This window comes from Crotalus tigris, unplaced genomic scaffold (assembly GCF_016545835.1).
Source record: "Crotalus tigris isolate CLP2741 ecotype Arizona unplaced genomic scaffold, ASM1654583v1 scf7180000017865.1625608, whole genome shotgun sequence".
Classification (NCBI taxonomy): Eukaryota; Metazoa; Chordata; class Lepidosauria; order Squamata; family Viperidae; genus Crotalus; species Crotalus tigris.
Genome location: NW_024096686.1, coordinates 807,206 through 821,296, shown reverse-complemented (window position 1 = coordinate 821,296; position 14,091 = coordinate 807,206). Strand labels below are relative to the sequence as shown.

Here is a 14,091-nt window from a genome sequence, read left to right as displayed (position 1 = left end):
TACCTTTCGTGTGGGAAGACAATGAAGCCTGTGCACAGGTCATTATAGAATAACACACTGTTCTTTTCTCACATGCATGTGACTGCACATATCCATGCATCTGAATTGTTACTTGCAATGCACATGAAGGCCTTTGTGCTGTGTTTTTTTTTTTTTTTTAATCAAAACACATCTCAGACAGGAAGGGAGAAATCTTTAACTGAAAAAACAAAACTCATTTTCACCATGGTCCCTACACAAGCCATCACTTAACTTTACAGATTTCCTTAGAGCGTGCCTGGGTGGTGATATACAAAACATCACGAGGATTTGCTCTGAAAACGAATGAATGCTTATGTTACAAAAGTAAGATTGAAAAGAAAAAGGAAGTGGGAGGAGGAAGTGGTGGTGGTGACAGTGATAATAGCAAGGGCATGAAAACATGAAGAGCCTGACTCAATCTGAGAATATTTATTGATAGCACAAAGTGAGGTGAGTATCTTCCTGTAACTGCAGGAAGTGTGATGCTTGATAAACAATCATTTCTGGCTTTTCTGCGCTAATCACTCCCAGTGAAGGAGGCAAAACTTTTCAGTGAAACTCCAAAATTGCATCAAATAAATATTAATATGTATAAATAAATATCTTTTCCCTAAACCTGTAAAAGAACCATTTAAAATGTTGCCTTGTCTGTAAGAACAGGGTCACTTTTACCCACAAGTGCCTAAAAAAACAAAAATCTTTCTCCAACTTCTTAACTGCTTTATTAGCAGAGGGTGCTTTTACAAATGCTGACATGAAGCAATATAAAACAAAACGATTTAAAAAATGATTGGTTTCTATTTGTTACGGTGACAGCACCAAGTTCTTATCAATGAACAAATAGCTCTCTGCAATCACCACTTTTTAATGCTGTTGCTGAAGCTGAAACAGGACTGGGACTGTTTTGTAGCCCTGAAGCATCCCACATTTATGATTCCAGCTCTCCCACCACTAGGTTCTTGGTGATCTTGCAATAAAACCCAAAGTCAGAAAATGTACCTCATGAATAGTCTGGTAAGTTCAAGAAAATATGGAACCCCAGGACCCATTGTTTTCTTGGGCATCCCAGATTCCCCTGGAATACAACAGACTGGTCACCATTCCAAAGGATTCATAGCCACTTGGGTTCAAGATTTAGAAACTGCTTTCTAATTAAAACAGTCCAGGTTCAAACAGAAACTTGTGAAGATTCCAGAATACCCGCTTTGCATCATACATACATTCCCATCCAAGGAAAGGACTTCAGAAGCATTAACTCAGGCAAAGTTAAAACAACACAGCCAGCACCAGTGAGAATTCAACCTGATAATACAAGATATTTCTGAGATGACAGGGAGGCAATTCATAAGACATAGACGCTCAGTATTGTTTGTACGCTAGGAAAAGGCCTGGCACAAGTGACTTTCCATCATGTTTTATCTTTTCATCTAGAGGTAGTATCATTTTTTTTCTGTCCAGTATCTAAAACAGTGCAAATCCAGTTTTGTGGTTTTTCATTATAATCCCTAGCATCCCCACAGAGAAAGGGCATGAAAAATGGATTGATGCAAATTATGAGTCACAAAATATATCAAGCTCATATAAACACGCCCTGTGTATCCACACAAGTTTTTTTCTATTTATATATATATATATATAATATATGTGTGTGTATGTGTGTTTTGTGTGTTGTGTGTTTTGAGAGAGTTATATATATGTATATATTTATAAGTTCATATATAGTAGCAAATAGAGATACTTGAATCTAAAGGCATCCTATCTGCCCACCTCCCTTCCCACCCCAATCTTCAATTTTTTATTTCCAGGATGGATGGATTGTGGTCTAGGATGGCCAGGATGATCTTGTCCATATATTGGCGCAATCGGTAGTTGATCTCTTCCTGTTCTTTGAGGGCTTCCATGAGCTGAAATGAAAAAGAACTAGATTAAGAAGTACTCTGAGGTCACTACTATTCTGAGATCCTCTGTGTCCATTTTACTAGAGTGCTCCTGAATTTCAAAAGTTGTTTTCAATGTATCTTTCTTTCCAGATCATTCTAATGGTGATTCATTTGGATGGATGGAAGAAGGCTGGCTATTTCCTCACCTTCATTTTACAAATTGTTGAAGCTATATTGAACTTCAACACCATGCTTTCGAGCAGAAGCATCACCCCATCCTTGTGCCTCAGTTAATTTATGCTCTTTTACGCAGAAACTCATTGGAAGCCACTGAGAATCAATGTATACTTTGGTATGAATCTCAATTCTTGAGCATGTAAGATGGAGACAGACTCAGTCATCTATCTTTTCAGAGGGGAAAACCCCGTAATGTCATCTAGATCTTTTGGATAAATCCTACAATTTGGCCACTGGCCACTGACCTTGAGCTATTAGGGGTTAGTGCGCACATAACAATAAAATAATAATAAAATTTATTCAGGTGAAAATTGTGGCTAGGAAGGCCTTTGTCTTGTGTGCCAGTTGCACCCATACCTAGATCAGCAGATCCTGCTTACAGTCACTCTTGCTCTGGTCATTTCCAGATTGAACTATAGGTAGTTCTCGACTTACAGCCACAATTGAGCCCCAGATTTCTGTTGTTAAGTGAATTTTGCCCCATTTTACGACCTTTCTTGCCACAGTTGTTAAGTGAGTAACATGGTTGTTAAGTAAATCTGGTTTCCCTATTGACTTTGCTTGCCAGAAGGTCACAAAAGGCGATCGCATGACACTGGACACTGCAACCGTCATAAATATGAGTCAGTTGTGAAGCATCTGAATTTTGATCACATGACCATGGGGATGCTGCAACTGTTGGTTCAGAATGCAGGGGCACAGCAGTTATGTGCATTCCCAGAGCAGCACATATCACACCTCTGCTCCACAAGCTGCATTGGTTACCATGAGCTTATCAACACCCTCAACCTGGGCTCTGCTCCTCTCCAGGACCTTATCTATAATCCCAGCTCAGCACACTGAGTAACAACTAAGGCAGAGTTAAATTAAGTCTGAATCATGCCAAGGACCATTCACTTCTTTTAAAATGAGAGACTTACATTCGATAACATTACTTTCCATACACCCAGAATAGCTAAGGCAAACACAATTTATGCTCTGTAAATACACAGTTGCCCAGTTACATCTTCATACTACAGTATTTGGTAACAAACCTTCACAACCTTTACTCAAGATTTACTTGCATAACAAAATCTGAGGCAGAGACTTTTTTTAAACAAAGGCCTCTGGAATAACTTCTTGAATGTGTGACGGGGTTGCTGCGCAAAGGACAGAAAGGTAAATCAAAATGCTGTGAGCCGAATCAATTGAGACTGGAGATGAAATACTGAAAAAAGAGGACACAAGTGGAAGGGAAGGCAGGATAGCACAACCCGTAAGATCTAATTCTAGATTTGCATTTTTGTATCTCTTTGCTGCCATCCAGTGGTCATACAGATTTCTGCAGCCCGGATCTGGTAGCCCTAAGACAGAAGTCACCAACCTTTTCATGCTGCGGCCCGGAGGGAAAGGGAGCAGATAGGAAATTTGTGTGCGCGTGCATGCACTCGCACAGGGCTGTGTGCAAATGGGGCCACATGCACCCGCACAGCGCTAGCAGCCCTGTTTGCGCAGGTGTGTAGGTGCTAGCTGCCAGCCCCATGTGCATGCGCAAATGGGCCATGCAACCCCATGGGGCTAGTGGCCCTGTTTGCACAGGCATGCAGGCGCTAACCACCACCGCTGCTAGTTCTGCGCACATGTACAAATGGGTCTGCAGGCTCTAGTGCAAGTGCATTGGCCAGCCAGCGCCCAGCCCAGTGGCCAGTAGCCCACAGCCTGGCAGAGGGCCACGGACCATAGGTTGGGGACCCCTGCCCTAAGATTCAAGAAATGCTCCTGAACAATTCTTGAGTAGTGCACGGAAACAATTTTCAATGGAAAATAACTTTAGTTGTAAAGAAGTATGATAGAAGAGAAATAAAAGAAAATGTCAAGAATTTTAGCCAATTCTGATATCTTAGTGCCTCTGTATGCTGATGGCATCCCAGCTAAACCAAAATAAAACATCCCAAAACAAATGTGGCATTGCTAAAGCATGATTTTCAGAGTTTCCCACCAAGTTAGGTTTTTGCCAAGTTGATTGCTGAGAGATACTTTGCCAGCCTAGTCATTTAATTAGCTGCAAGAGATTGCTACTGGTCCCTTTACCTCATCCCTGGAGGCAGAGTCAATCTCAGCTGCCAGTGACTGGGCTTTTGTCTGTGTTGCAAAAAGGTTCTTAGCTTCATAGAGGCTGAGGCTAAGGATTTGTCCATTGAGGTCATCATTCTGGTCGTGGAGCTTTTGATTCTCCTGTCGAGAGAGGAAGGAAAGAATTAAGTGATTAAGGCACCTGGTTAGAGTGAGTTCTAGTCCTGCTTTAGGCAGGATTTTAAACAGAAAAGGTAAACGAGTTTCCCACATCCAGTCCCGTTGCCTTTGCGTAGTCCCTCCATGGTTTCAAAGCTGAAATACAGTGTACCTAAAAAACTTTGCTCTATTGGGCAACAGCAACACGCGGTTGCAAGCCCAATAGTTTCATGGCCATGATGGACAATAAAAACAGAGGAGCTGCAAGCTTATAAGCAGAAAAGAGGTGTGCCCTGATAAAAGCTGCTGAATGACAACTCCCCGCAACCCCAGACAAATTTTATGATCAGCTCTTATCTATGGTCTTGTGAATGCTAAAATCCATATGCTTATTATTTAACGACATAGCCCCTTTGCTAAAAGCTTTGGCCAAAAGGAGATATTTGTAATTTCAGACCCTCAAAAGCCCAGGGGAGTTGAGAAATCCTTTTGGCTTCCTACCATGTAGCTGCTTTGGAGAGAGAAGGTTCGTTTTGCTCCCTCCTTCTTCTAGCCCCGGCTATACTTCACCTGTTTTAGACGTTTAATTTCGTGTTCCATTTCCACTTCTCTCGTCTTGGCATTGAATTCGCTCAAGCTGGAAGAGCTTCTCCCTCGACCGGGACGCTCACACTCAAGTTTATACAACTGAAGGTGTTCCAGCTCCTTTCTTAGATCCTCAATGAGCTGCAGAAAAAGCAGGGCCTAATGAACCATTGTGGCTAGGAACACGACAGGATAATCTGGGGCACAAAGCCAATGCTGGCCCTCTGATTAAAACTAAGATCTAATGTGCGCCGAAAGAACATGAAGGGTGTAGGGTGTTCTTGGCTTCAGTGCTGACCTTTTTATTGAGCTACAGGTAGTCCTCGACTTACAACGGCTTGTTTAGTGACTGCTCAAAGTTAACAGCAGCCCTGAAAAAACTGACTTGACCATTGCTCACACTTGTGATCATCGCAGCATCCCCACGGTCACGTGGTTTAAATTCAGATACTTGGCGACTGACTCATATTTATGCAGTGTCCCTGGGGGGGGGGGGTTTCAGGTGACCTTCTGTGGCAAGCAAAGTCAATGGGAAAGCCTTATTCACTTAACAATTGTGTTACTAACTTAACCGCCGTGATTCACTTAACAACTGTGGCAAGAAAGGTCGTAAAATGGGGCAAAACTCACTTAGCAATTGTCTCACTTAGCAAGAGAAATTTGGGGCTCAATTGTTGTTGTAAGTCAAGGACTACCTGTACTAGTTATGACGGTACCCGAACAAAAATTGCAATGGTTGTTCCTATGCTGGCAAGCTTTTGTTCAGGCTATTGAAGTGATCTGGAAAATTCCGTTAGTTCAAAACAGGGCAGCTAGATTCCTTATCGGGGCTAGTTGAGTGCCATGGCTCTGACTGTCCGTCTGCTTCCAGACCTTCTATATAATCTATTCCTATTCACCTTTAAACCCCTAACTGACTTATTGAAGTAGATGTTCTGGCTTTAAGTCACTAAGAGGTTTATAGGTTAACATAATCCAGGTTATCTGTTTGGAGCCTGAATCTTCTCCCGAGGCCCTTCTTCAGCTTCCTATGTCCAACGAGGCAAGACGAGTGGCTGTCGGTGGTGAAGTTTGCATTGTGCCATTTGCTTTAAGAATCTTAACCATTAACGGTTTTATACCCTTAATGTTTTATGGCTATTATTGCCATTGATTTTGCTGCCTCTGATTTTTATCTTATCTGTTGTGTTGTTCTTTACATAAGATTTCATATTTTTATATTGCTTCAGGCAGCTTCTACACAAACTTATTTTATATTCTTTTTCATCTGCTCTTTATAGTTTTATAGAGGTTGATTTTGTATGTGTTTTAACCAATGGCACATCATTCCGAGGACATCTGCTATCGGGCAGTATTAGAAGCATTATCTAATTTTTTCATTACAGGAAAAGACATTACAAGATAAGATGAGTAAAATTCAGGACGGAAAAACTCAAGGACAGTATTTTACAGTCTTTTTCTAAGCCTAAAGGCTGTCTAAAGAAATGTCATGGCAGAGTGCATACATGAGACGGCAGCCGTACAAGGAACAATTTCAATTTCAATCAGTTGCAATTTCAGTCAAACCAAGTTTCAACTTTCCAGATTTATGGCTATGAAACCACCATGCCATCCTCTGGGAATAATCACTGTAACACATCTGAAAGGGCTTCAAGGTTTTTAGGAATGCATTTTTGAAAATGGTTGCTAGCCAGCCATTATTCCTAACAACCCCTGCTTCAGTGACACCAGGCAAACTGCCATGCAGTTTTTGAAGCTACATTTTCTTTTTAATTTTGAAAACATGACTTTGTTTAATCTCAGCGTAAAACATCAACCTCAAGAGAGGACATGGAAGATGTACTGGCTGTGTGCCACCTGCATAGTTACCAACCTCCTGAGTAGCTTCTCTCTCCTTGTTAAATTCCAGCCTGTTCTGCCTCAGTTTGTCCATCATCCTTTTATACAAATCCATTTCATCCTTCAGCCTCAGACTGGTATCTTCTAATCTGTCAGACATTCGCTGCCTCTCCTGACGAAGGTTGAAAAAGAAGGTTACAGATTGCCAGCAAATCTAATGGTCATTTTCAGTGTATAGGGAAACGATCATTTCAGGGAGCTGATGGACGAAATTGGCATAGGCATGTAGAAAACCACCATGACCTGGTCAATGGTAGGTTAGAACTTTTCATGCAAGCAGGTTAATTTTTCCAATATGGGAAATTCTCTGAAATGTGGGTCTATTCAACTTTTGGTACTTTGAGAAGAGAAACACGTCTAAGCCATGCAATCTGTTGCTCAGCCATCAGATTCTCACTTCTATGTCCTCAGTTCATGGAACAAGTTAGATTGGGATCTGCAGAACAAGACAGACAATGGCTGGCCGTTTTCCAAAGGTCAACAAGACTGCTACCTTGCCTTTTGTTCTTTAAACTACACCTCTTTCTTTTTGAAGATCTTGCCAACTCTGTCCATCCATGACTTTCGTATACTTCCCCTTGTTTTTGCAATTTCATCGTTCCCTCAACCCGCCTGAATGCGCTCTTTGCTCTTTTCTCTATTTGTTCTATGTTCATAGAGCACCCTTTCATTCTTGATACTACCTCTTCTAGTTTTACCACACATTCTTCTTAAGTCATTCCCAGTGCAAGCAATTCTCAAGACAGCGAACAGAAATGTTTTTACATGTAACTATTTTGGCTTCCTTTGACTGACCTCATTCAACCCTTGCAAGAAAGATCATATATTACTTACTCTGTTCCAACAGGATTTACACTAACTCTTAGCCCACAAAACGCTACGTAGGCATAGCAATCTGTAATTAGAGCACCTGTAGCACCAGTTCCTAAGAATATCCAAAACTATAGAAAGTTATCATGGTACGGAATGTGATCCCAGCAAATTCTTTTTCAATATTAACAGCAACATCAGCAGAGTTTAAGTCAGCAATCACAAAGAATAATGGAGAATGTCAGATTGTTTGGCTTACTGTTCCTTTGTTATAAGGTCAAAAGTCAGGGCTGTCACTTAGATGTTCTGCCATGAAGAAAACTCTTTGGGAATTACTGTTCTGTTTTTCTTTGAAGAATACAATATGGCAGCCAATGTGATATAGTGGTTAAAATGTTGGATTAGCATTGAGGAGACCCAGTTGTAGTCCACCATCAGCCCTAGAAACCTCATAGCATGGCTTTGAGCCAATTACTTTTTTTCAGTCCCATCTACTCTACATTTTATAGCTGGGGGATGGAATAGAAGGAGATAATCTTGAACGCCTGAAGGAAAAGTGGCATATAAATAAAAAGCCCACCAAGCAACCCACAAATCTTCTTTGTCTTCCCTACCTCATTGTTATAGAGTGGTAAAATCCTACAGGAAAGGAGATTATTTGATACTGTAAACAAATTCTAGTTACAGAACACACATAACTTTAGACAAACACATTGTATGCATGTTCCCTACTATCAAGTGACTAGTCCCTCTTGGCCACAGAGAAATCTAAGTCTATGATTTACTGAACAAAGTACACAAAGCTACCAGACCCCAAATATGGAGCCACATAAAACATCTACCCTGCACAACTAGATCTTCCCCACAGGCACACAAATCACATACCCACACAAAGCAGTGGTGGATGCTACTTTAATCGTTTTCTGCAACACAGCTTGGTCTTAGAGATATCCTGCTTGTAAATTAGTTCAGCTGGATTCCCAGAGCATAGTAATGCAATAAGAAGTTTCCCAAATTCTGTAAGAAATGCCAAACTGTTCCTAATTAGTTCTGAGCCCGGAACATGGGATCCATGTTTCCATACTGCCAATCTATGTGTTAGTTGCAGCCAATTCAAACAAATTAGCAATTCCAGCCTGAGCAACACAAACTGACCAGACAAAAGATAACAATAGAATATTGTCTTTGGTTCTAGATCATTCCTGGCGGAGAGTGGCTGTGGGTTTGTGGGCTATCTCAATTCCTAGGGGTTGAAGAATTCTGGCTGTCATTTCTGACACCCCTTTTGGGTATGGTAAGGTTCATTTTTGCATGGCATTCGGCTGTATGGTGTGTGGTGGTTTGGGTGCTGTATGTCGGAATATGAAGTTTTTGGGATAGCCATTACAGAGAAAGACATCAAGCAGCCATTTTTCTTCTGCTTTTCTTAGTGCTGTGGTGCTGCAGTGTGTCCTGGCCCTTCTGAACGGGGTCTGGACGCAGCTTCTTTTGTGTGCGATATTGGGGGGGGGGGTTGCTTGTGAAGCTGAGGATCTGGCCCGTGTACGTAGGTTTGCAGTAGACGCAGGTAGAATATCTAAGTGCTGCTTCCTCAAGGTATCTCTGATATCCTGTTTGTCTCCTATGATTGCTTCTACTCAGAAATCCCTTTCCTGTCATGGGAACACTCCTGGTCTTCTGGTCAAACATGTCAAAGGATCGACTCCACTGACAGAAGCCCTGCTCAGGTAACATCATTTTTTAAAACATCCAAGATTGAAGCAACATACATTTTAAAAGCCCAGAGCTCTACTAAACAACTCTGCCTCGTTTTATTATTCTTGACTTACCTTATCAATGTAGAAGGAGTAAAGCATGGGTCCCCAACCTTGGCAACTTTAAGACTTGTGGACTTCAACTCCCAGAATTCCCCAACCAGCCATGCTGGCTGGGGAATTCTGGGAGTTGAAGTCCACAGGTCTCAAAGTTGCCAAAGTTGGGGACTCCTGGACTAAAGGGCAAAATTTTATATTGCTTTGATTCCACTGTCTGATCACAGCAGTACTGCTGTTCTGGAATGCTATGTCTTGGTCTACACACCCGTCCACCCAGGGAATCAAAAATTAAGCTGGCTAGGCGGAGACAACAGGCTGGCTCGGAATAGGGGGATATAGAGCAAGCATTTGCAAACTCTTGTTACCTCGTCCAGTTTCTCAGTTTGCGATTTCAGTCGTAGGACAGTGGTTTTGAGCTCACCATTTTCCTCTTCCAGCTGCTGAACCCTGAAGGTAAAGGCAGAAGTCTGGTAATCGATTGCCTAGAAAAAAGCTGTTTATCTGTTCTGCTAGGATATGAACTGAATTTGATTCACCAGTGGCCACGTATGAAAGGTCAGTGGAAAATAAGAACGTTACCCTGTGTTATTAATTAGATGGCACAAGAGGGTGAGAAATAGAATATATTCAAATAGATAAGATGTGTGTATCCTGAACATTAGATTTTGTGATGAATTGCGATAAAGGGAACTTTGGTCACTTAAAACTTGGCAATTATAAATATTAAATGTTAAGTTTAAATATTAATGGGAACTAAAAATTGGGAAAAACTACTTAGGACATTGATTGTCTGTCAAGACTGAATGTTAAAATAACCAGGATATGTATAAGCTAAAAATTATTGGAAAAGGTAAGAATGTTATTTTTATTTAATTGATATAAAAAGAATTGTATTAGTTTAAACAGTAAATACTAAGGGGAAAAGAGAGGAAATATTTAATGTGGTAGTTTGAAACTTGTACTAAAGAGGCTTGGATGTCATTGAATTTTCGATTAACTCAGCCGCCACGTTGCTTTTTAAATACTTAAATGTAAAATTAGAAAATCGATAAAACATTAAAAAAGGAAGAAAGAAAAGTCAGGGCTAAAAGAAACGGCATAGCAGTTCTTGACTGGTGAACTTTTGAAATTTAATTGTCTCATTTCCTACGTTGCACCAAATAATTGAAGAAATCAGTCTTCTTAAAGGGTACTTAGTTCATGCATCATTTTCCTTGCTCAGGTATACATTCCCAGCCATCTCCAGAAACATGGATACCCAGAGGAAATGAACATGAGATGATACACAGATAGCAAACTGAAAAATCCAATGTGAGGCAGTATCATTTAGGATTATTCAGATGGGTAGCATTGGATATAGTTTAAGATTAATGAAATGGGTAGCATCGATAATGAGATGGGAAACATATAAATTTAATAAATGAATAAAAATGAAGGGGGGGCAGTTCTACTCTTCATTCAGCCATAAAATTTACTAGGCAATCTAAAAGCAATCATTCTTACCTCTGCCTGATCTGGAATAAAAAAATAAAAATAAAAACATCTAATTGATGTTACTGATAGGGAGTCTGCAAGATGGCTGCAGTATGTGCAGGATGCTGCTCCATTCCCCTGTAGTCATATTTATATTTATGTGGAATTGTTTAAATGTTTTTAAGACTCGATTGTTTTATTGTGCACTACACAGAGTCACACTTGTGAAAATGAGCAGCTTATGTAAATGTGATAAATAAATTATTGTGTATCTGGACAGGAACAATGGGCTTCTTAGCCACTGTGTGGGAAAAAGAGAAACCATGGCAAGTACATAGGTGGAGCCACTCTTAATCCAAAATGGGAGGGAAAAATCAAGAAGCATTCCAGTCACTTTGAGACAAAGCCCCTGGTAGTTTAAAATATTACTGGGATGTTACCGTGTGTTGAGCAGCTCAATCTCCGTGCTCTTCTCCTTCTCATATTTGCTGTAGGCTTCTCTGTGCCTCTTAATCTCTTCTTCCAGGTTCTGCTGGGCTGAAGTCTCCTGGTCTTTCAGTAGTTCTTCTAACTCATGCACTCTGGTTGTAATCAAGCCACGTAGATTTCATTCAGTTTGGTAAGCAAGGTATTTGAATTATTCTAGCTATCCACTGGATTGAGCATTTCCTACAAAGGTTGTTTTCCCTTTATATGGCCTTCTCCAATCTGCTGCCACATATACAGCTCCTGGCTGAGCATTCACAAGACTCCGTTTACTAACATTTCTGCAAATAATGTGTCACGTCCTCCCATTCCCAAGTCTCTGAAAGTCCAAGTCCCAAAAAAAGTTTAGTTCTGTCTCTTCTGATGATATCATTACCTCACTTGAGACCTCTTGCGAGGCTCCCTAGAAGGCCCCCAACTCTAAATTGCCCCACTCCCCTAGTATAAAATATTGACCTGATATGATGTTTTGACCCATGAAACTACCGACTACATTTAGAAAATATCCTTCTCTTTCTTGGATGGAAAAATAAAAATATTGCTTCGCTTGTCCACCACAATGTATATGCACACTAGCCCTTATTAAGAGGACCTTGCTCTGTAAATCCAGAAAGGGCCAAAGACACCATCACTGAAGGAGACTTTCTCACCAGTTTACAGGTAATCCTCGAGTTACAGCAATTTGTTTAATGATCATTCAAAATTACAACAGCAATGAAAAAGGGACTTCTGACTGTTTTTCACACTTACGACTGTTGCAGCATCTTCATGGTCACGTGATCAAAATTTGGATACCTAGCAACGAATTCATATTTATGACGGCTGCAGTGTCCTGGGATCACTGCAGCCTTCTGACAATGGGGAAGCCAGATTCACTTAACAACCATGTTACTAACTTCATAACTGCAGTGATTCACTTAACAACCGTAGCAAAAAGGTCATAAAATGGACCAAAATGCACTCAACCACTGTCTCACTTAACCATGGAAATTTTGGGCTCAATTGTAATTGTAAGTAGAGGACTACCTGCATGACGCTGTCCTGTTTTCAAGCAATCCCCCGTTCAAGCAGATGGGAAATAAATTAAAACTGAGCTCCCAGTTGCTGCAAACTACCAAAATGCCATGGTGGGTAGCAGGTTAAATTACCTGTGAACTAGCTGTGTATTCTCCTGCTTCAATTTGCTCTTCAGGTCACCATTTGTTGCAGTATCATTTTCCAGCTCTGTCACTTTTTTTTCTAAGTAAGTCACCTACAAAAAGAAATAGGATGCAAGTGGGCTGAGGCCTTAAGAAACTAAGTAGAGAACGATCAAAAAGGATCTCATTCATTCCTTTAGTATCAAATTATCTTTCTCGACAAACTTTGCATAATTCTTCCATTCTTCCACTTTGATCCAATTAAATTACTTATCAGTTTTCATATAAATTAATTCTAGATTGTACAAGTACAGGCTTCCCAACTACCAGATGTGCTGCAAATGCAAATCTCAGAATTATTGTATTGATCAAGGTCAGTGATAGCAAACCTTTTGGGCTTAATGTGTCAAAAATTAGGAAAATTCCTAACTTGACTCTGCTGGTGTGTCACCCCTACTCCTGAACAAAAGTGAAACAATTTTCTAACACACACACCCCCCAATCTAGGCCATCCTGAACAGCAACACCTGGCATCAGCACCAACTTTGTTGCTTCCCTTCAGGCAGTGTTCTCTTTTTATTGACAGGTTCCTGCAGCCTATCCGAAGCTGCTCCAGGTTGCAGAAGGCCTTAGTTCCCAAAGCCACGTTGGAGAAGGGACTTCCTTGATCTCTGCACCTTTGAAAACAGTGTGAAAGCACCCACTGTTTTATGCAATTTTGGGAGCCTGTACGAGAGCACACCCCATTCTCATGCGGCCCCTATAACCTCCAAAAATGGCTCAAGAAGAGTGTGTGTTGTCGGATGTTCACTGGCATGAAGACCCAGAATGTTGTGGCATATCATCTTTGACATGCATGTCAAAGGTTTGCCATTACTGATCTAAGTCTTTCAGAAGTTGGCAGTACAACCAACTGGAATGAAACAAGATCTTGAGTATGCTATATCGGAATCCTGTTACTTCTTTCTTTCTTTTTTGTACATCAACCAATTCCTCAGATTTTTTTTTTCTTCATCGAGATGTAGAAACTGCTTACCTTTTCTGTGATATCATTGTCACACGAATCTATGCTGTCTCTGAATAAGTCCTCTGTGCTGCCATTACTACTGCTGAAGTTGCTGTTGTGGAAAAGTTGTCTGTAAAGACGAGAAAAGATTTCAACACTTGGGAAAGCACCTCTCGGAAAAGAAGCTCCAGCACATGATTTCATCGGGATTTCTGCATTTAGTGGGATGGAGAGAGGTGGTCTGATTGGCCCCTTTCAACTGTGTAATTCAGTGGGGAAGCTTCCAGTGTTGACAAACAACAAGGACAAAATGCCACGAACATCCAGTGCAAATATTTAATATTAAATATTAATTCTAAAGTGACTTTTTAAAATAAGGGCGGCGACATGAACTTGCAGTACAGAAATATCTGCAGCGCTGGAATATTTGTCCAAGGGAAATGACTCTTATGTGAGAGACAACCTCTATTTACCCTCACTGTTGTCTCAGTCACAGGAGTTCAAGGCCCTGATATCCTCAATGAGAATGC

The 14,091-nt window shown here is 40.8% G+C and overlaps 1 protein-coding gene across 2 annotated transcripts in view; it reads right to left on the bottom strand.

Moving 5' to 3' along the window:
- Positions 1-435: 435 nt before the first annotated feature.
- Positions 436-14,091, bottom strand: part of RAB11FIP4 (RAB11 family interacting protein 4) — a 219,212-nt gene continuing 205,556 nt past the window's right edge. For both annotated transcript variants that reach the window (XM_039343593.1, XM_039343594.1), the window contains 8 exons: positions 13,592-13,691; positions 12,565-12,668; positions 11,371-11,511; positions 9,823-9,904; positions 6,808-6,945; positions 4,920-5,075; positions 4,209-4,352; positions 436-1,925 (listed from right to left, as the gene is read on the bottom strand). In XM_039343593.1, coding sequence (XP_039199527.1) covers positions 1,809-1,925; positions 4,209-4,352; positions 4,920-5,075; positions 6,808-6,945; positions 9,823-9,904; positions 11,371-11,511; positions 12,565-12,668; positions 13,592-13,691 — 982 coding nt within the window. In that variant the 3' untranslated portion in view covers positions 436-1,808. The remainder of the gene's footprint in view (positions 1,926-4,208; positions 4,353-4,919; positions 5,076-6,807; positions 6,946-9,822; positions 9,905-11,370; positions 11,512-12,564; positions 12,669-13,591; positions 13,692-14,091) is intronic.